We start from the raw sequence: 20,039 nt of genomic DNA, 5'->3' as shown, positions 1-20,039 counted from the left end.
ATGTAGAACATGTCCTGACAAGCGGACATCACTTTTTTTTTCTTTTTGTTTTCTCTTTTTGATTAGTGAATGTTTTTCGTTGGTTTTTCCTGGAATGGGAGGGTCTTGGGTGTAAAGCTTCTGGTAGAGGTGTGCGATACCGCTAGATTTGGTATCGATCCGATACCAAGTAAATACAGGGCCAGTATCGCCGATACCGATACCAATATCGATACTTTTTAATAATTAAGGTGGATGCGTCTTCAACCTAAATCTAAATGAATTTTCATGACTTTTAATTTGTTTTTGTGATTTGCATTTTGGGTTATTAATCAGTACTACGAAAGCTTTTGTTCAGAAACAACTTTTGGTTACTTCTGATTTATTTAAATAAACAAAGTTACAAAATGATTACTTCACAAATATAAAAAATGTAAAAACAAATTCTCTTTTCAAGTAGCATGTTAATAAAAAAATGTTTCTCCTCTTGTGCACTTCTTTTCAGGATTGTTTTCTTAAAGTCACAACGTTTTACTTCACAATTGTAAAACAAATTCTCCTTATACAAAATTCCTGAAGCCGACATCTTCCACTATGGAAAGAGGCTGCAGGTCCTTCACAATCATTTCTGATAGGCGCCTTGTAATATCCACTGCTCTTGGAGAATCAGTTATTGATAAAATAATAAAAAATAATTAATTCTGGTGCACATCTAGGTGAAGTTTAAATATAGAAACTAGTATCCCTTTCACAGCTAACACAAAAAGGGTAGATCGGCCTGAAAATACAGCCATACAACGCTCTTCTTTCTCTCCGCCTCTGACTGACTGCTGTTAGAAATGCGCGGCTGAGCGGTGCGCGCGCCTGACTGCTGGTGGTAGCGCTAGTGGTGAGTCACGTGACGGTACAACACAGGAGAGGGGGCGGAGAGCAGTGTCGAGCACGAGCAGCACTCTTAAGAGCTTGCTCTGCTCTGTGACAGCAGCAGCATTTTGACAAACACGGCCAGGTGGCAAAACGAGAGAAACTGAAACTTAAGTATCGATATTTTCCCGTTGGTATCGATCAATACCGATACCAACGTTGGTATCGATATTATCGATATTAGTATCGATCTGCCCACCTCTAGCTTCTGGTAATCAACGACCTAATCTGCCAATACTGACCTGACCATGGATCTGCTGCGTCTGTACGAGTGGCTCGATGTCAAGACTATTTTGATTTTTTCCTGTGTTTTTTTATTACTGGCTGATTATATCAAAAATAAAGCGCCGAAAAACTTTCCTCCTGGACCATGGTCTTTGCCGATTATTGGAGACCTTCATCATATCGATCAAAAAAATATCCATTTACAAGTGGCAAAGGTAAACAACCTGTATTCATGTTTGGATCTGTGACAGTATGCAATTCGAAACATCATCTTTGCGACTGATATAAAGTTGGTTTCGACGTGTGACGTTTGTCAGAGATTCAGCCCCGGAAATCTTCTTTAACGATTTTGCACAATGACAAGAAACTGCGTTATATAATAGTTTCCAAATGTAGAAGAGAACACGCTTTATTTATTAGTTATTTTTATTATTATTTATCTGCGTTAAGGTATTTTATCTGGTAAAATATACTGGTAAAAAATGTATAGCCTGAATGCACTGTAAATCGCTTTGGATAAAAGTGTATGTTAAATGCTAACGTAAATGTAACTGATAGACCTTATGTAAAAGTGCAGGTACCGTCTGCAAAGTGCAAAATGAAGAGCAAAAAGCACAATTAATCCATATAAATGCTTCACTTTTGAAATGTATATAAAAAAAATCAGATCTAAGTGTTGTATTTCTGGTTCATAAAATAACATTTAGATGTTGGTTTTATTCACTGAACTATAGCAAAACCAAAGTTATGGAAATAGACAACTTATGCAGTTTACCGCCCACTAGAGGAAGATATTGCGATTGTTTTGACCAAGTTTGATCTGCTGACATTTAACTAAATTAATTTATAATAGAGCTGTAATTGGGCCTTAAAAGTTAGTCCCGACAGGGCCCGAGCCCTATCATTTATTAATGACTAACGTAGGCTATAGGCCACTTTTAGATGTTGGAACAAAGAAATAAAACAAGTAGTAAAACACTTAGCCTATAAATAGGCCAACGCACCAATAAAATGAGTCTTTCCTAACAAATTAAATTAAGATAAATTCTAAATTATTAGTCCATGGCACAGTACCGTATTAATGACATGGTCAATGCAGTCCAATCTCTGGTATGGCCGCAGAGCTAATTTAATGTTTGCCCCCCATCAGTCACCTATACATTTTGCTGAGAGAGGAAGCATCAAGGCCAAACTTTGTCACCAGTAGTTTCAATATCTCCCGCCTGATATTTTCTCCTGTCTTTGCCTCTTCCAAAGGGAACATTTTAGTTGTCAGGGTTTAATTCACCTATTCCATATCCTCACTTATGAAATGGCATGTGATTGTCAAATAACATTTTTCCGATAATCCTCTGTCCACATGTCTGTGGTCATTGCGACTGTGCCGTCCTTCAACAAAGCCTTAAGTTTCTGTACGTAAGCTTCCCTCTTTTCTTCTGCCATGTCAGTGCACCTCTTTACAATTGTCACATGGCAGGGAATGACCATAGACAGTAAAAGAAATGGACACAGCAACCCCATTGGAACTCAATTGAGACAAGTGAAGCCCATTTTTAGCGTTTTTTAGAACTTCCTTTTCTGACGCGCAGACTCAAACGAAGCTTGACGACGTCAGCAACCTGTCTGACAGATGTAAATCTTCTAAGTGGCTGTGCGTACAAGCTGCCATCATTAATCTTGCAGAGACGGCGAGCTTGAGAGGGGAGTTCTTTGTTGTTAGTGAGCAGGAGTAAGTAATTAATTAATTAATTCTGATTAATTATTTTGTATAGTATTTTAAAATGTAATGCCAGTACGCCATATTAAGTTAATTGCCTGCGAGCTTCTCCACCTGTCTGTACTGTAATGCGACAGAGAGACGAGTGGTTATGACGCAATCGTTAGCCTATTTTTTACAAAAACTGTTTATACGGGGCCATAATGTAACATAGAAGGTAATGGAGCCCTTTATACATTGCCGTGTATCTTTAGAAATAAATAATGGACAAACGGAGTTTACGGAACCTTCCCATACACAACACCGACATTAATTAGTTATTGTGCCAGCTCTTCAAACCCCTTGCCATTTACGATATTAAAAGGCCTAATGTCTTTACAGCAAAAGCTGACCCACTTCTCCATCATCGTTTGTTCCACCTTTGCAGGAATGGGTTTTGATGCTGTAACAACCGATTCGATTGTAGGTTGATTCTGGGCAATGGCAGGTGTTGAACAGCTCCGATCAACATGCCTTATCAGCGATGAATTCCCTGTCGTTTAACTGCCGTACTTTAAAAGAATGTTGCATTTTTTCATTTCACATAACCCACTGGCTCATTATTCGCATTATGCACATGGTCAAAACTTTTCCACACCTCAGACTTGGCTTTGGTTGCTGGTGCAACCAAAACATAATCGCCAGATGCAAGCTTCTGTTTCACCTCCTCAGCATCCATTTTCGCATCATTCTCATGCTAATCGAAACACATCACATGACTGCTCATTTACTGCTCAATCCGGAGCAAAAGCCCGAGCCCGTGTAAAATGATAAATTAAGCCCGAACCCGACGGGACCCGACGTTGCTGGTTCATACAACCACATTTCTTTGTATCTTTTACTTTCATAAGAAAATTCAGATACACGTTATTGAATCTAATTCAAACATATTAACATAATTTTTGCAAACATTTTTTATCTTATCTTCAAAGGCTGTTACTTGTTACTGATTCATAGAATAACTGTTAGACATTGCTTAAATTTGCAGCACACCATATGCTATTGAAATGTAAACACATCAATATAAAATACAAATTCTCTTATTTCAGCTTTATGGGCTGTGGCTTGTAATTGATTCCTGTATTAATATATAAAATATATAAATATAATATAAAAATGCTCTCATAAAAACAGTAACAAGACACACACCATGAAGTTGATACAGAAGAGTGTATTTTTTTATTATTAATTATTGGTTTAAGTTGCAATAGCATGTAATTTTTTGGTGTTATACTATGATTTTTAATATTGTTTTACTTTTATTAATATATTTAAATAAACATTTATACAAATAAACTGATGAGCGTTCAGTTTTCAGATAAGACTTTTTTTATATACAATTATACTAAATCACTAAGAATTTTCTCTTTTTTTTTCTTTGCTGAATATCTGTCTTACGTTATATCGGTATCTTTGTGAGGATGGGGATCAAAGTGAACTAATATTCTGCAGTATTTAAACTATTCCTATAGTACATATAATTTTCAAATCATATTTTCAAGTTTGCAGAAAAATATGGAGACATCTTAAGCATTCGATTTCTCGGACCAAGAATTGTTATGTTGAATGGGTACAAAAGAGTGAAGGAGGTCTATCTACAACAAGGTGACAACCTCGCTGATCGACCCATGTTGCCCATGATTTATGACATAGCCGAAGACAAAGGTCAGTCTTGTAAAAATAATTAAAAATAGTGAACGGTGGTTTCAATATAAACTGACAGTAGTGAGTTCAAACTTACAGGTGCATCTCAATAAATTAAAATGTCATGGAAAAGTTCATTTATTTCAGTAATTCAACTCAAATTGTGAAACTCGTGTATTAAATAAATTCAGTGCACACAGAATGAAGTAGATTAAATCTTTGGTTCTTTTAATTGTGATGATTTTGGCTCACATTTAACAAAAACCCACCAACTCAACAAATTAGAATATGGTGACATGCCAATCAACTCAGAACACCTTCACAAGTTTCCTGAGTGTCACGGAGCAACCCCGTGATCATAAATGGACTGTATGTATGTACACCATATCTAGCACACACACATACACTGCATGCATCATTTAACATGGTCTGTTAGACAGCGCTGACTTCATGTATACACAGACCTGTATACAGCCTGTGATTGTTTAAATGTATTATGTGTTTTATACATGTAAGGGTACGATGTGTATTTTGCTCATTATGTATAGTTGCAAAAAAGTGTTGGGTAACATTAGCCGCAACATTGTTCTTTCATTTCCATTATAAATAACCACAATACACATATGTTTGATTTAAAGTCTTTATTTAAGATTAGGTCACACAGTATAATAAATATAACTTACCTCATTGTAATATACCAGTAGCCAAACCTGAATTGTTTTAAACCTAAACTATTTAAGCATGGTGTCTGAGTAAGAGAAACCATGTTGGGTATGACGTCACTTGGGGGGGGGGTGTCAATGGACCTGTAAAACAAGGGTTATATTTGTTCATGCACATGTTGTATTTCTGTATTATAATTTGTGCAGTTTATATTTGAATACTGTATTTTCGCACTATAAGGCGCACCGGATTATAAGGCGCACCTTCAATGAATGGCCTATTTTAGAACTGTTTTCATATATAGGGTGCACCGGATTATAAAGCGCATAGAATAGAAGATACTGGAGTCAAATGTTTGACTGGGTTTGCGCTATGCATCCACTAGATGGAGCTGTGCTAAAGGGAATATCAACATTATGACAGAGCGCCTTGATCCATTTATAAGGCGCTCCAGATTATAAGGCGCAAATAAATATAAAATCACCTCCACTGGAATTTCCTGTTGCCGTGGTCTTATTATGCCTCTGATCACCAGTGCCATCCCTTCAAAATAGTCTTTCAGTTTGGTTCACTAGGCTACACAAGACTGCTGATCTGACAGTTGTCCGGAGGACAAGGAGAGTAACCACAAACATTCATTGCCAAAGAAGTAGGCTGTTCACAGAGTGCTGTATCCAACCATGCCCAGTGGTCCAAAGTCCTCTTCTCAGATGAGAGTTTTGTATTTTATTTGGAAACCAATGTCATAGAGTCAGGAGGAAGGGGTGGAGAAGTGCATAGCACAAGTTGCTTGAAGTCCAGTTTTAAGTTTCAATAGTCTGTGATGATTTGAGGTGCAATGTCATCTGCCGTTGTTGGTCCATTGTGTTTTTGAAAGTCACTGCACCCATTTAACAAGCAATTTTGGAGCACTTCATGCTTCCTTCTGCTTCAGCTTTTTTAATGCTTCATGCTGATTTCATTTTCCAGCAGAATTTGGCACCTGCCCACACTGCCAAAAGCACCAAAAGTTGGTTAAATTACCATGGTGTTGGTGTGCTTGACTGGTCAGCAAACTCGCCAGACCTGAACCCCATAGAGAATCTATGGAGTATTGTCAATAGGAAAAGGAGAAACAAGAGGCCAAAAAATGCAGATGAGCTGAAGGCCACTGTCAAATAAACCTGGACTTTCATTCCACCTCAGCAGTGCCACAAACTGATCACCTTCATGCAATGCTAAATTGAGGCAGTAATTAAAGCAAAAGGAGCCCCTACCAAGTATTGAGTACATGTACAGTAATTGAACATACTTTCCAGAAGGCCAAAAGTTCACTAAAAATGTTTTTTATTGGTCTTATGAAGGATTCTTATTTGTTGAGATGGTGGTGAATTGGTGGGGTTTTTGTCAAATGTGAGCCAAAATCATCACAATTAAAAGAACCAAAGACTTAAAATGTTTAAGTCTGTGTGCACTGAATTTATTTAATTCACAAGTTTCACAATTTGATTTGAATTAACTTTTTCTTATGAAACATTCTAACTTATTGAGATACACCTGTACATTGAGGCATATGCTGCTAGAGAAAAAGAACCATTTAAGTGTTTTCTCCGAATAGGTTTTTCATAAAATTGCTCTGAGATCAGTACTTGTGGCAGTGAGTGAGTGAGTATGGAAAAGTAATATTTAAATGTCTTTGTGATCAGGTTTAGTTGGTGCCAGTGGATATAAATGGAAACATCAGAGGAGATTTGCACTCTCAACTCTTAGAAACTTCGGATTGGGAAAGAAAAGCCTGGAGCCGTCTATTCATCTTGAATGTCGCTTTCTGAATGAGGCCATTTCAAGTGAGAATGGTATGTACAGAAGTATGTGGAATTTAAAGAACTGAAACTCACCTTGTTCTACTAACATTTTGGAGTGGAAGCACAATGTGATTAACTTTACAGTTATCATGGTAACATTTCCAGGTCGACCCTTTAACCCTCAAATCCTGCTGAACAACGCTGTCTCAAATGTGATCTGTGTGCTTGTGTTTGGTAATCGATTTGAGTACAGTGACAATGACTTCCAGAATCTGCTCAAGAACATCAATGAGGCTATGTTTCTGGATGGAAGCATCTGGGCTCAAGTAAACATTTTCATATTTTAATATGTTGATTTTGCCCTCTTTAGCATCTTTGTTGCTCAGCTAATGCATTTTGTTCTTCTTTCTTTAGCTGTATAACATGTTTCCATGGCTCATGCGGCTACTCCCTGGACCACACAAGAAATCGTTTGCTCTGTGGCATAAGGTGATAGACTTTGTTAGAGAGAAGGTGAATGCTCACAGAGTGGATTGTGATCCATCAAATCCTCGAGACTACATTGACTGTTTCCTTGCTGAGATGGAAAAAGTAAAACCCTTTTTTAGGCAGGTGTCAGTAAATGGAATGCTCTGGTTATAATATTACTGAATTGAAATAACCTCTCTATCATGTTGTTTAGCTTCAAGACAACACAGCGGCTGGGTTTGATGTGGAGAACTTGTGCATCTGTGCTCTGGATCTGTTTGTAGCAGGAACTGAGACCACCTCCACTACTCTGTACTGGGGTCTTCTCTACATGATAAAATATCCTGAGATTCAGGGTGAGAGTTTTTTATGAGAAATCGCATTTATATGCACAGAAAACAAAATATATAATCTCTTTACTTTGTGTCTTCAGCCAAAGTTCAAGAGGAGATTGATCGTGTTGTGGGAGGGTCACGACAGCCATCTTTATCAGACAAAGACAACATGCCCTACACCAATGCTGTCATTCATGAGATACAGAGGATTGGAAATATTGCCCCATTGAATTTGCCCCGAGCTACTGTGGAAGACACTCAGATAGGACAATACTCTATTCCAAAGGTATAGTAGCTGTACAGAACTGTATATTTATGGACACTGGGACAGTTAAGGCTGTCTGTGATTGACTAATAGATTAAAACAGTTGCCATTGGTCCTCCATAAACATTTTGATTCGTTTTGATTTAGGGCACGGCTGTGATTGGCAGTTTGACATCAGTGTTGTTTGATGAGACTGAGTGGGAGACGCCACATTCTTTTAACCCGGGTCACTTCCTGGATGCTGAGGGGAAATTAAGAAAGAGAGATGCCTTTTTACCTTTTTCTCTAGGTATAGAACTCTGCTTTCTAGTAATCAGTTGATATATTTTGACATTTTCCAGTTGTGCTGTAAATAGCTGAATTTGCAATAGCCCTACAAAAAGTTACTCTTTTTGAGTGAAATTAATGATATGTCCTTGTTTTATTACAGTTGTGATTATTTTTTGCAGTGTTATTTTCCATAACCATGGCACTTTTAAGGGCTCAGTAGAAGCATGCTTTCTCGGGAGATTTGCATATTAATATTTAACTTTTTTTCTTCCATACCGGAATATTTAATATTGTAATACATTTAGTTCCATAATTAATCCTTTTTTTTTTTTTTTTTTTTTTCTAATTTCAGGGAAGAGAGTGTGTCCTGGGGAGCAACTGGCAAGAATGGAGTTGTTCCTCTTTTTTTCCTCTCTGCTGCAGCGCTTCACTTTCTCTTCACCAGGAGGTGTAGAGCCCAGCATGGATTACAGGCTGGGCACCACTCGATGTCCCCTACCATATAAGTTGTGTGCAGTGCTACGTTAAGACAATCACAAATATGTGACCATTGATTGTTTGTGTTTGAGACATTTACAGAGAAAACATGTATCCATTAATTTTTTGAAAGTTGTGGAAATGGGTGAATTGGCTCAAGTCCATCCTTCTGACAAGTACAGTTTGCTCTGATTGTCCAACTGACCCACTGCATTGTGGTCGACCAAACACTACAAGTACTCATCGGAAAAGTAACCCCCCTTTCCATAATCGCGAGCTTCATCTTTTAAAATAAATGTAAAGACAGTTAATAATGTCCTTAGTTTTACCATCAGTTCAAGCCTGAAAGGGGAACAGAGTGGTGTGACAGACACAGTGATGAAGCTCATATGTGTTTGCAGTACACAAGCCAGGATGGTTAAGACTCTCTGTCTCTCTCTCTCTCTCTCTCTCTGTGTCTTTCTCTCTCTCTCACACACACACACACACACACACACGTGTGATGTGTAAAACTCTGGATTTGAACAGTCAATAGCAAATATTTAATTAAACTAATAACAAAACATACTTGCAGTAGCTGATTCAGAAGTGCCAGATTGTCATAGTATAGTCAGAATTACCTCTTCTCCTAGGTTCACAAAACAGTTATCCATAAAATGTGTTGCTGTTCTTTTGTAATTAATATTAAAGATTCCTAAATGCATCTACTTTCAGAAGGCTAAATAAAGTGCTATTGCTTTCGCCTAGATCGCACAGCATCTCCCTGACATGGCTGCTTCAATATTAACTGCGGTTATGGAAACGACGCCTTCTTTCTTTACGTTAACATTTGGGCGGCATTATGCAAATATTTCCACATATATGACGTATACATGCTAGCGGGGGCATGGCAGTCTTAACTTTGATAAAGAATATCTCTTTGGGTTTGAGACTTTAGTCTTTGCAACTTTACAGATATACTTTATGCGCCAAGAGCTTGTACCACTCCAAAGAGGAAGGAAAAAATGAAATCGCATTTTACTGTTTGTTCAGTAAAATGTAAATTAGATCAATTATTTGATACATTTGTGATGCACTGTATAATATTTTATGCTTTACAATGGACCTTAGTCAGGCTAGCCCTATTTAATTATTGGAATGAAACTGTAAAACTGTTGACAAAAACACCATAAAACCTTTATGGTTTATGGTTTTAATTGTGAAAATTACAACATCTACAGCCTTTGTACAGTGTGTAGCAATGTAAAGACTGGCAGTCTATTACTCACAGCCAAGTTGTTATCCATGTTAAATTCAATAAGGCATCTAACCTGATTAACGTCTGTGTATAATTGGATATGATACCTGATCTGATCTCAGTATGGTATTCCAATACGTATTTGACAGATATGTCAACAGAACTCCTTTTGAATTACGATCATTTGTCTAAGCCCATGGGCAAATATCTGTTCTTGTTTCAATCATAAACTCACATCATTTTAATTAATCAACTAAAAACAAGACTTCTTATTTTATGTCATTTTTCTTTTCAAGTTAATATGTCTTGATTTAAGGATCTTAAGACATTTGCACCGAAAAACAAGGAAAACTGAGGACGAACATCACTGATCAGAAGTATAATATTTTAAAGTACTTGTACTTTATACATTATTTCCTTTTGTTTTTGTCAAATGAATTATAACATAATGGAGATATGTTGGACATTGTACTTTCAGACTTTAAAGTTTTGCTAAAAAACACTTTTTATATATGATACAATTGATACAATTTATATATGAAACTATGTGAATGATTTATTCCTCAACAAAACACTATGTAATTGTCTATTAGCCGAAATAAAATTAAATATGTTACATTTAAAATGCATTCCAGCTAAAATTCCAGTCAGCATAATCAAAGCTTTATTGGACTAGCCTAAGCTATTATTTGCAAAAGTATTCAGAATGTTAAGTAAAGAGATTGCATTGAATGGATTTTTTTTAAATAAACGAATATAAAAACCATAAACTGTATAAAAACATGGACGAAGTGTCCATGACGTCGCTGAAGCGGACCCCCACCTGCTGTTAGCATTCCATTGACTCCCATTATTTTGGCGTCACTTTGACAGCGAATAACTTTACATCTGAGGCGTTAAAAGACTCCATTTGTCCTTTAATTATGTCTAAAGAAACACGAAAATGTTTAAATGAGTTATAAAAAATTCACAGTTGTCATGAAGGGCAAAATTAGCTATTTAGACCAAAATCATTTTTTGCACCAGGCTGTAGCCTAAACATGTTTTTTTTCTGCTGTAAAGTTGGGCATTTTAACATGGGGAGTCTATTGGACTGACTCCCTTTTGGAGCCAGCCTCAAGCAGCCAGTCGATGAATTACAGTTTTAGTCCTTATTGGCTTCACGAGAGAGAGCGGGACGTTGGCGCTCCATAAAAACCCATAATAAATAACCAATAAAGCATGATAAAACATAATAATAATATACAAATATTAAGGGGAAAAGACGATCAGTTAATGGACTTACAAGACTGTAGGATGGACAAAAAAGGTCTTGTAGGCATATTTTATATTATGTATATTATGTAACATTTATTTCGCATGTAATACAGCCTGGCAGCCAGTGCCTATGGTTACTATGATAAATTTAATAATTAAATATTTTATATCATAAATAATAATAATTTCTTTATTCAAAATAAAATTTTAATGAAGAAATCTCTGATTAAACTCGTGGCCACGAGAAATGGATGTCGTTACCTCAACAAAAACTGAACAGATGTCTCCTTATGGGCACCATAATTGCGTAGTTCGTGAAATTGTGCCAAGTCCAAGGACACCAAAATCAGACAACGCAACGAGTGGACCATGTTAACTGTGAAAAATAATTCTCGATTATAAATTAGTACTTAAGTTAATTAATTCACATACGGAGCCTTAACAATCCAAAACATTTCCACCATGGACCTGCTTCATCTTTACGAATGGATCGATTTAAAGATTATTTTTATATTTTCGTGTATGTTTTTATTCCTGAGCGATTATATCAGAAATAAAGTGCCGAAAAACTTTCCTCCTGGACCATGGTCTTTACCTATTATTGGAGACCTTCATCATATCGATCACAAGAAAATTCATCTTCAGTTGGCAAAGGTAAATACAATTAGTTTTCTTGTAAACGGTCATTTCATTTGTCCACTTTGCGAAGATGAAAGTGTACTGAAATTAAACCGTATTTTATTCAGTATGTGTTTATTTTCAAACTATATCTTTAAGTTTGCAGAAAAATATGGAGACGTTTTAAGCATCCGATTTTTCGGACTAAGAATCGTTGTGTTGAACGGGTACAAAAGAGTAAAGGAAGTATATGTACAACAAGGCGAAAACCTCGTAGATCGACCCATGTTACCTATGATTTACGACGTCTTTGGAGACAAAGGTCAGATTTGGAAAATCGAATTACTTAAGGGGTAGTTTCAATTTAATAAGAGAGAATAAGAAAATCTTAAATGTTCTCTCCAAATCCTGAAATCAGTATACTTATCAAGATAAGTTAAGAATTTATTAAGATAAGTAGGAAATGCAAAAGTCTTATTTAAATGTGTTGTAAACAGGTTTAGGTAGCTCCAGTGGATATAAATGGAAACATCAGAGGAGATTTGCACTCTCAACTCTTAGAAACTTTGGATTGGGAAAGAAAAGCCTGGAGCCGTCTATCATCTTGAATGTCGCTTTCTGAATGAGGTCATTTCAAGTGAGAATGGTATGTACGGAATGGTATGTACGTGGAATTTAAAGAACTGACTAACATTGTTTGTTATTCTATAAACACAAGCATGGTGTAATTACATCACAGTTATGGTAACATTTCCAGGTCGACCCTTTAACCCTCAAATCCTGCTAAACAATGCTGTCTCAAATGTGATCTGTGTGCTTGTGTTTGGTAATCGATTTGAGTACAGTGACAATGACTTCCAGAATATGTTGAAGAACATCAATGAGGCTATGTATCTGGAAGGAAGCATCAGCGTTCAAGTAAACATTTTCAGCATTTTAACCTAAATTTTCATTGCTTTGGTACGGTGCCCGGGAGAGACCATGGTTGGTTCAGTTAGTTTTGTCGTGGCCACGAAATAATAATTCGTAGGAACGTGATAATATGTCATGGCCAAGAGATCATTTTGATGAGGTAACGACATCCTTTTGTTTTGGCCATGACTTGTTTACGCATTAAACTCATGGCCACGAGAAAAACATTTCGTTCCTTTAACATCAGAAGAAATGGATGTCATTCCCTCAACATAGCATCTCGAGGCCACAACATAAGGATGTTATCTCATCATTATGATCTCGTCGCCCCAACATAATATGACATAACAACGAGCTAATATGACGTTCCCACGAGTTAATATGACGTTCCCACGAGTTAATATGACGTTCCCATGATTTAATATTTTGTGGCCATGACATATTATCACGTTCCCATGACAAAACGAAGTGAACCGACTGTCTTCTCCCAGGCACCATACTTTGGCATCTTCACTGCTCATCTGCTTTTTGTTCTTCTTTCTTTAGCTGTATAACATGTTTCCATGGCTCATGCGGCTACTGCCTGGACCACACAAAAAAATGTTTGCTCTGTGGCAAAAGGTGATTGACTTTGTTAGAGAGAAGGTAAATACACACAGAGTGGATTATGATCCATCAAATCCTCGAGACTACATTGACTGCTTCCTTGCCGAGATGGAAAAAGTAAGACCCTTTCATAGGCAGGTGTCAGTAAAGCCCCCTTCACACTGAGATTCAGGATAATACACTGGTAATATGTACAGTTAATTGTTCCCAGATCATTAGTTTTCTGTTCATTCCCACTACCTGTTATTTCCCAGAATCTGTGCGTGCATTCACACACAACCCGTAAAGGTCCCGTAATGGCACGTGACATCAGGATGTGACGTGTAATTTACTAGTCGTGTAATTTACTGACGTGTAAAACACTAGGCACGTTATCTTTCACTCAAAGGGTTAGTTCACCCAATAATCAAATTAATAACTCACCCTCATGTCGTTCCAAACCAGTGAGACATCTGTTTATTTTCGGAACACAGTTTAAAGGGGGGGTGAAATGCTCGTTTTCACTCAATATCCTGTTAATTTTGAGTACCTATAGAGTAGTACTGCATCCTTCATAACTCCAAAAAGTCTTTAGTTTTATTATATTCATAAGAGAAAGATAGTCTGTACTGATTTTTCCCGGAAAAACACGACCGGCTGAAGGCGTGATGTATGGGCGGAGCTAAAGAATCACGAGCGCGAGTAAGCTTTTGCGTTGAGAGCGTTTGGAAGCTCTGACATTATCTTGAGGAAAAAACCATCATCCAAAACAAACCATGGCTAACAGTCAGATTCAGCCGTTTATTTATGATCCAGAATCAGATCCCGAGGCTGAAACTGAACGAGAGCAGCAGCAGCAACGACTCGCTCCAAGCGGGGCTCGAACCCGGGTCTCCGGCATGGGAGGGTACGCACTAACAAGGAGGCAGAGATATTTTAAGCAGTTTTACTCACCGCCTGCGATTCCAACACACGATCGTGACCCTTTTTCGTTGGAATTGCATCATCCTTAAGAAATAAATGATACAAAAATCCTTCGTCAAACTGGGCCTTGTTTGTAAAACAAGCATCTTCGAAATGCAGGGAACAAACAAAAACACTTGCACAACTCCGTTGATGCTCTGTAATAATAAACTCCATCCACTGGTCCCTTAATGCTGTTTTTTTTTTGGTTATCTGTGCAGGGTTGTCTTGCCCTGGCAATAGGGCTGCACGATTCTTTATTATTATTATTACTATTAACATTATCATTATCACAAGTATATAAATTAATTATTTTATTTTGCAAGGATTCTTTAAATTGATCAAGTGTGACAAAGACATTTATAACACAATATTTCTATTACACACAATTATTGTTCTTCTGAACTTTCTATCAAAGAAACCTGAAAAAAATCTACTCATCTGTTTTCAACATAATAATAATAATAATGTTTTTTTTGAACGGCAAAACAGCATATTAGAATGATTTCTGAAGATCATGTGACACTGAAGACTGGAGTAATGATGCTGAAAATACAGCTGCACACCACAGAAATAAATTACATTTTAAAATACATTCAAGTGAAAGCAGTTATTTTAAATGGTAAAAATATTTCAAAACTTTACTGTTTTTGCTGTACTTTGGATCAGATAAATATAGTTTGGTGAGCAGAAGAGACTTTAAAAAAAACATTTCACATCTTATGGTTCAAAAACTTTTGACTGGTAGTGTATATATAATATATTTATATTATATTTATTATATTATATTAATATTATATTTTTAATATTAGAATGATGAAAAAGTTGTTTAGATCACTGATTCAACGACTCACTCATAAACCTACTACACTTGTTTCATTTCTGGATGAATCAGCGCTTTTGAACGATTCTCTTGAATGAAAAATTAATTCATTGACAAATAAATTAAGACACTTGTCGCCACCTGTTGGTGAAACAATGCAATCGACACAAACGTTATTTAAAGCGCAGTACTTTCAAAAGGGGATTTGTTATATTTTGATCGCTGCCATATAGACATCAATGTTTATATTTAAACTATAAACTTTATCCCAGTATTTCTGTGATAATATAAATGACTGTAAGACAGATATAATACTGTGTAGTTGAAAAGTTTGTGAAGATGTTTCTTAACCAAACATGGTAAGAGCTCTCTCTGTGTCAGCGGCAGTGCGCGCACGGATTTGAATGATCCGGTAAGACTTTTTTTCAAAGGTTTAACAGACTCGGGGAATCGTTGTCTTTTAGAAATGAGATCGAGAGGGTGTCTGAATCGAGATCGCGATCTTTTAACGATTAATCGTGCAGCTCTACCTGGCAACCAAAAACACACTTCTTTTGTGACTTTTCGCGACGCTCTCGCTCTGATCAGTGAATCGCTCTGATCAGTGAAATGGCTGTGCTCAGCCTCGCTGTACGGGAGCGCGCGCTCTTCCGGCAGAAGTGCCCTTTGGACCCATATAAGGAAATTCCGCTCCATCTAACGTCACACAGAGCCATACTCGAAAAAAACTTTCTGAAACTTGTGACAAACCGGAAGGAGTATTTTGGGAGCAAAAATACTCCTTCAAACGTACAACTTAATTTTTTAAACTTTGTCCATGTTTAGCATGGGAATCCAACTCTTTAACAGCGTAAAAAACTCAGTATGCATGAAATAGCATTTCACCCCCCCTTTAAGATATTTTTAAAAAGTTAACAGCTTAAGTCATTTGTGCTTGCAAACTGGATATCACAAACTTCTTTGTTTTGAACTCTCTCACAACAGACACGTGCAGTGTGAAAGGGGCTTAAGTGTGCTGTTGAAGGAATGCTGTGGTTATAATATTGTATGGCTATTGAATTGAAATACCTCTCTATCATGTCGTTTAGCTTAAAGACGACACAGAGGCTGGGTTTGATGTGGAGAACTTGTGCATCTGTACTCTGGATCTGTTTGTAGCGGGATCTGAGACAACCTCCACTACTCTGTACTGGGGTCTTCTCTACATGATAAAATATCCTGAGATACAGGGTGAGAGCTTACTGTGAGAAATTGCATTCATGTGCACATAAAATGTGGTATATACTCACACTCTTATGGCGCTTTTCCACTGCATGGTACGGTACGGTACGGTTCAGCTTTGGCAGGATTTTCCACTGGGTACAGTACACACAACAGAACTGCTAGATTTCAGCACAGCCAGCGAAGGTTTGAATGCAGCTGTTTTGAACGAGGACATCCATTTTTTTTAACAGCCAAAAAATTGTTGTTTCGCTGTCTGTTGAGGAAGTACAGACATTCATCTTACTGATAGCAGAAGAGCTAGATGGGGCGACGCGGAATGAAAACGCTTTTCAGGAGTCACGGCAGTAGAAGCGGAGCAACTATAGCAACATGTGAATAATCCTGCCTGCTCTAAAGTGATACTAAACTGCAGTGGAAACGCAACTAAGCTGTACTGAGCCGTGCTGAGCCAAGTCGTACCATGCAGTGGAAAAGCGCCATTAGTTTTGTCTTGGACTGTCAATACATTGTATCTTCAGTCAGAGTTCAGGAGGAGATTGATCGTGTTGTGGGAGGATCACGACAGCCATCTTTATCAGACAGAGACAACATGCCCTACACCAATGCAGTCATTCATGAGATACAGAGGATTGGAAATATTGTCCCATTAAATTTGCCCCGAGCTACTGTGGAAGACACTCAGATAGGACAATACTCCATTCCAAAGGTACAATAGAACGAAGTGTAAACCTGAATGTCTTTAACTCAAATCCAACACACCTTCACAAACGTTTATAGTAGAACGATTCCTAACCATATTCCTGGAGTTATGCAAGACCCGGATTAGCTGGTTTAGGTGTGTTTAATTAGTGTTGAACCTAAACTCTGCAGGACTGGAGAAGGATCGGACACCGCTGATTTAAACTTACTGATTAATAGACTAAAGCTGGTACATAGCTACTCATCCTTTATGAACATTTGTATTCTTTAGGGTACAGCTGTGATTGGCAGTTTGACATCAGTGTTGTTTGATGAGTCTGAGTGGGAGACACCTCACTCTTTTAACCCGGGTCACTTCCTGGATGCTGAGGGGAAATTAAGAAAGAGAGATGCCTTTTTACCTTTTTCTCTAGGTATACAAAAACTTCTTTCACACCACAATGTTGGAATACAGTTATTTCCCTATTTACTAGAACTGCAAAGCATATACAAGGTCATTTTCTCTTCTTCCTGTTTTCAGGAAAGAGAGTGTGTCCTGGGGAGCAACTGGCATGAATGGAGTTGTTCCTCTTTTTTTCCTCTCTGCTGCAGCGCTTCACTTTCTCTTCACCAGGAGGTGTAGAGCCCAGCATGGATTACAGACTGGGCACCACTCGATGTCCCCAACCATATAAATTATGTGCATTGTCACGTTAAGACAATCTATTCATACAAACAGGTGTTTGTGTAATGCTTGTGCCTCTGTACAGTATATATGTACCATATATGATTTGATAAAGTAATAGAATTTATTCTAATTTACTTTGGATAAGAAACCATTTGGAAAATATGGAATAATACAATGTATGAGTTGATATCTACAAATCAGAAAATGTATTCTTTATATAGGGTGACCATACAAGCCATTTTCCCAGGACGCATCCTTGCCAGGATTTCTATATTGCCTAAAACATCCAAAGTAGTTTGACCAATAACATGTATTGTACATAATCAACCAATCGTGGCGTGTGAGAAGGTGAGATCTACTGAAAACGATCAAAGCAATGCAAAAACACATACATGTTAAGTGTTTGTTTGTTCGTTCAACTTGAAGCATCGCTGCGCACAGATCATTGTATGGCATTGTATGATTGTGATCTGCTGTGCTCTCTGTAGCTCTTAAGAATGTTATACAGTAATTAATCTGCACAGTGCAAACAGCCAAAACCGTGATATTTTAGGCAATATAGAAATCCTGGCAAGGATGCGTCCTGGGAAAATGGCTCGTATGGTCAAACTATTGTAGGCTGCTTCGGTGTAATTTGCATAGGTTGAATTCGGGTAATCTGGGAAATTTTTTGCAATTTTGATTATGCAGTTTATTTCGATATCTATCTGACAAATTAGATCAACACATTAGACTTTTCTGAAATCCATAAGAGGATTTCTAACTACACCAGAAGAAAGAATATTGACTGTGTTGATTCATTTGTGTGTCTTATTTGTTAAGTAATTTAAAACTATTTAAATTGTTTAATATTTGTTCAACATTGTATTACCATTTTAAAGAATCAACTTCAATGTAGGCAACAGCAAGCAGCAATTTGATTAATGGATTATTCAGTCAGTTATTCAAGTTCTCCATTCTATTAAAATTGGGGCTACTCTGGGAACAGCCTCCACAAGCTCTTTGTACTCAGCAATAGCTCCCTTCATTCTACTCTCATTCCATTGTTTTAGTTTCTTCCTATTTCTCCCATTTACCTTTCTTTCTCTTTCTCGCTCTTTCTGTTGCCATCTCTTTTCCTGAAGCTGTGGTGCCATTGTATTCTGCAATACATTTCATTGAGTTAATTAAAGGCCATGTATATTTTCATATTTTTATGACCTATGACTCTGTGGGTGTGTGCATGTGCACTTTTCTGTGGAATCACCCCCATGAAGTTATGTGATTTCAGACACATGACATCCATGCTAAAATTATAGAAAAAGTCCTGTTGGCTAAATTTTGTTAGAACAGGAAATAAACACACTAGAGTTTAGATGTCCCAGATTACCCAGTGTTCCACATTACCCAATTTCACCCTGCATATGTATTTCTGAAATGCTGGAAAGGAGATTTAAATGATAATATATAGGATATGATATACTTTGTAGGATGTTCAGGGTTAGGTTAGGGGTTAGGATTATTGAATAGGTATCCCTTATTTTTGCTTTCTGAAGGTGGCAACCCTAGTTTTGACTGGCAGATTAGTTGAGCAACTGTAATTGTAACACAAAACTCCTAAATAATAAGATGAATTTATTGAATTAAATATAGGTCCATTAAACGTATTTACCAGTCTGTTATGTTTTTCCTACATTATGTCTGTACTATGTGGCACATCTGGCTTTTTTGTTTCTATAATATGTATGAGTACTGTGTATATTCATTATGTATGCTATATATTAGTATACAAACATTGGATGTGATTAATCACGATTAATTGTCTGACATCACTAAAATATACATTAATATATGCATGCATACCTTTCTTCTGAAGATGCCTGAATGTTTTGTAAAATTTTGACATAAGTACAAACTTTGTTAAATGCATCTAGACTTAATTACGTTGCAGACATACATTACATTGCATTATATCAAGCACACTTCTGAATGGTTTGTGTTAGTTTCATAAAGCACTTTAGAATAGTAGACATCATAATGGTTTGTGGCATCAGTTTACAATTTACTGCCTCTCTTAGCTTCTCCTTCCTATCTAAACTAATGATACTCTAAAAGAATGGATCAATTATTTAAAGTGTGTATATATACAGTATAGGCCTATAGATTATTTTGTTTCTTTTAATAAATATTTTATTTAGACAAATACATTGCTCTATGAAAAGATGTAGGCTAAGTTACGTAACCAACGTGTCCCCATATTAACAAACCCAGACCCTGCCCACTTC

The 20,039-nt window shown here is 37.0% G+C and overlaps 2 protein-coding genes across 3 annotated transcripts; both read left to right on the top strand.

Annotated features, from left to right (window-relative positions):
• The first annotated feature begins 12 nt into the window (after nucleotides 1-12).
• On the top strand, nucleotides 13-10,648 carry LOC113062932 (cytochrome P450 2J2-like). 2 transcript variants are annotated; one of them, XM_026233028.1, is made up of 10 exons: nucleotides 13-123; nucleotides 1,115-1,343; nucleotides 4,387-4,549; nucleotides 6,877-7,026; nucleotides 7,141-7,301; nucleotides 7,390-7,566; nucleotides 7,658-7,799; nucleotides 7,877-8,064; nucleotides 8,191-8,332; nucleotides 8,666-10,648. In XM_026233028.1, the coding sequence occupies exons 2-10, from the start codon at nucleotides 1,152-1,154 to the stop codon at nucleotides 8,839-8,841; spliced, it is 1,491 nt and encodes a 496-aa protein (XP_026088813.1). In that variant the 5' UTR covers nucleotides 13-123; nucleotides 1,115-1,151; the 3' UTR covers nucleotides 8,842-10,648. The 2 variants fall into 2 exon arrangements, with proteins under 2 accessions (XP_026088813.1, XP_026088814.1); XM_026233029.1 differs by lacking the exon at nucleotides 13-123 and having other exon boundaries at nucleotides 1,017-1,343.
• Nucleotides 10,649-11,604: 956 nt separating this feature from the next.
• LOC113062936 (cytochrome P450 2J3-like) lies at nucleotides 11,605-18,557 on the top strand. The gene is given in 10 exon segments (XM_026233032.1): nucleotides 11,605-11,938; nucleotides 12,062-12,224; nucleotides 12,400-12,504; nucleotides 12,507-12,548; nucleotides 12,660-12,820; nucleotides 13,361-13,537; nucleotides 16,274-16,415; nucleotides 16,928-17,115; nucleotides 17,380-17,521; nucleotides 17,629-18,557. Coding segments are annotated over 10 exon segments (1,347 nt in total). The 5' UTR covers nucleotides 11,605-11,746; the 3' UTR covers nucleotides 17,664-18,557.
• Nucleotides 18,558-20,039: the final 1,482 nt, after the last annotated feature.

Source organism: Carassius auratus, chromosome 45 (genome assembly GCF_003368295.1).
Source record: "Carassius auratus strain Wakin chromosome 45, ASM336829v1, whole genome shotgun sequence".
Lineage (NCBI taxonomy): Eukaryota > Metazoa > Chordata > Actinopteri > Cypriniformes > Cyprinidae > Carassius > Carassius auratus.
This window is presented reverse-complemented; position numbering and strand designations above follow the sequence as displayed.